The following is a 2164-nucleotide window of genomic DNA, read 5'->3' as shown; positions in this document are numbered from 1 at the left end:
CAACACCTGGCTGGCCTTGATATGGCCGATATTTATTTTGGTACACCTGGGGCTAGAGACTGCCTCATTGGAGCTGATGCCTGGGGTAGAATCGTGGAGGGTCACATCATCGGTGGCAGACCAGATGAACCTTATGCTCAACGCACTCGCCTTGGTTGGGTAGTTTTTGGTCCAGCGTCAGAAGTTTTGTCGAAGGAGAACTCATCGCTCGTGCTCAGCGAAAAGCTAGTCGAGGATGATTTGTNCTGCCGTGCGTCTAGACGTTAACCAGTGGCAACACCTGGCTGGCCTCGATATGGCCGATATTTATTTTGGTACACCTGGGGCTATAGACTGTCTCATTGGAGCTGATGCCTGGGGTAGAATCGTGGAGGGTGACATCATCGGTGGCAGACCAGATGAACCTTATGCTCAACGCACTCGCCTTGGTTGGGTAGTTTTTGGTCCAGCGTCAGAAGTTTCGTCGAAGGAGAACTCATCTCTCGTGCTCAGCGCAAAGCTAGTCGAGGATGATTTGTTGCTGGAAGAATTAGTTCACAATTTTTGGAAGCTTCAGGAGGTCCCCGTGTGTGCATCAGACGATGATGATGAATGTGATCGAATATTTGCAGCCACACACTCCCGTACTAGTAATGGACGTTACGTGGTGCAGCTGCCGTTCCGCCGCGATGCACCGAGACTTGGCGAATCATATGCGCACGCTCTTCGCCTATTTCAACGCCTAGAAAGACGTCTCGTTGGTGACTCTGAGCTTAAAGATAATTACATTAAGTTCATGCGTGAGTACGTAAGTCTTGGCCATATGGAACCCGTAAATAACGTAGGTGATCACACCAACGGCTACTACATTCCCCACCACGCTGTAACCACCAAATTTAGAGTGGTGTTCAATGCATCGGCACCAACTAGTACTGGCGTGTCACTAAATGAGGTGCAAATAGTGGGCCCGACCATCCAAGACTCGCTCATCAATATAATTTTACGTTTCCGACGCTATAGGGTGGCCCTAACAGCCGACATTGAGAAAATGTTCCGGCAGGTACTCGTTGCCCCCAAACACCGAGACTTCCAACGGATCCTTTGGCGCGAGTCACCCTCGGATGAACTCAAGGTGTATCGACTAACAACGGTTACGTATGGTATGGCGTGCAGCCCGTATAATACCATACGTGCACTCCAACAATGTGCACGCGACAATCACAACGTAATATCGGACCACCGGCAAGCCGCGAAAGCGCGCGATACCATTTTAACGTCATTTTCCGTTGACGATTTTTTGACCAGTTGTGAGAACGCAAAGGACGCTAAGGTCTTAGCTCACAATGTTGATGAAATTCTCTCCGCTGGGAAATTTACATTGAGGAAATGGAACTCCAATGATGCTGAGGTAATGGAATACTTGACCGGTAACATTTCTTCCTGCGCTGGCTTAGAAATAAACCCTCCTACGGCTGCCGTACTTGGATTACGGTGGGATGCTGCCGCTGACCAGTTCTTCTTCCAGGTGGTTCTCAAGCAAGCAGGTCCTACACCAACTAAACGACGGGTTCTCAGCGAAGTTGCTCAGCTTTTTGATCCCACGGGCTTTTTTGGCACCGGTGGTGGTCCAGGGTAAGGTGTTTATACAGCGAATGTGGTCCGCTGGTCTTTCGTGGGATGCACCGTTGTCTGATGATCTTCGCGACGATTGGATAAACTATCGGTCTATCGAGGAGGTACTCAACAAAGTTCGTGTAAATCGATGGTTAGGCATGGCGCACGGTGTGCAAACGACTTTACACGGCTTCTGCGATGCCAGTTCGCAAGCAGTGATTTACACAAGAACTGTAGGCGCAGGCGAAAGAGTACAACTCGCATTGCTGACAGCGCGCACAAAGGTGGCTCCACTTAAGGGATCTACCATACCACGTCTCGAGCTCTCGGCAGCGCTCTTGTTGGCAGAAACACACCAAGCTGTAAGAAGCGCTTTGGGTTTGATGAACGCCCCCTATTATTTGTGGTCGGATTCGTCGATTTCTCTTTGTTGGATAAAGAAACACCCAACAACGCTTAAGCCATATGTATCGAATCGAGTACGCCAGATTCAGGGGCTCACTTCCTCCGATCGATGGCATCATATCCGGTCGGCACAGATCGAACTGCTGGAGCATCCGCTTTGGTGGCA

The 2164-nt window shown here is 50.0% G+C and overlaps 1 protein-coding gene across 1 annotated transcript; it reads left to right on the top strand.

The window, feature by feature from the left end:
• Window positions 1-295: 295 nt before the first annotated feature.
• Window positions 296-1615, top strand: LOC108373079 (uncharacterized). The gene has a single exon (XM_017628921.1). The coding sequence runs from the start codon at window positions 296-298 to the stop codon at window positions 1613-1615; it is 1320 nt and encodes a 439-aa protein (XP_017484410.1).
• Window positions 1616-2164: the final 549 nt, after the last annotated feature.

Source organism: Rhagoletis zephyria, unplaced genomic scaffold (assembly GCF_001687245.7).
Source record: "Rhagoletis zephyria isolate East Lansing unplaced genomic scaffold, Rhagoletis_zephyria_1.1 Rzeph_scaffold_06336, whole genome shotgun sequence".
NCBI lineage: Eukaryota > Metazoa > Arthropoda > Insecta > Diptera > Tephritidae > Rhagoletis > Rhagoletis zephyria.
This window is presented reverse-complemented; position numbering and strand designations above follow the sequence as displayed.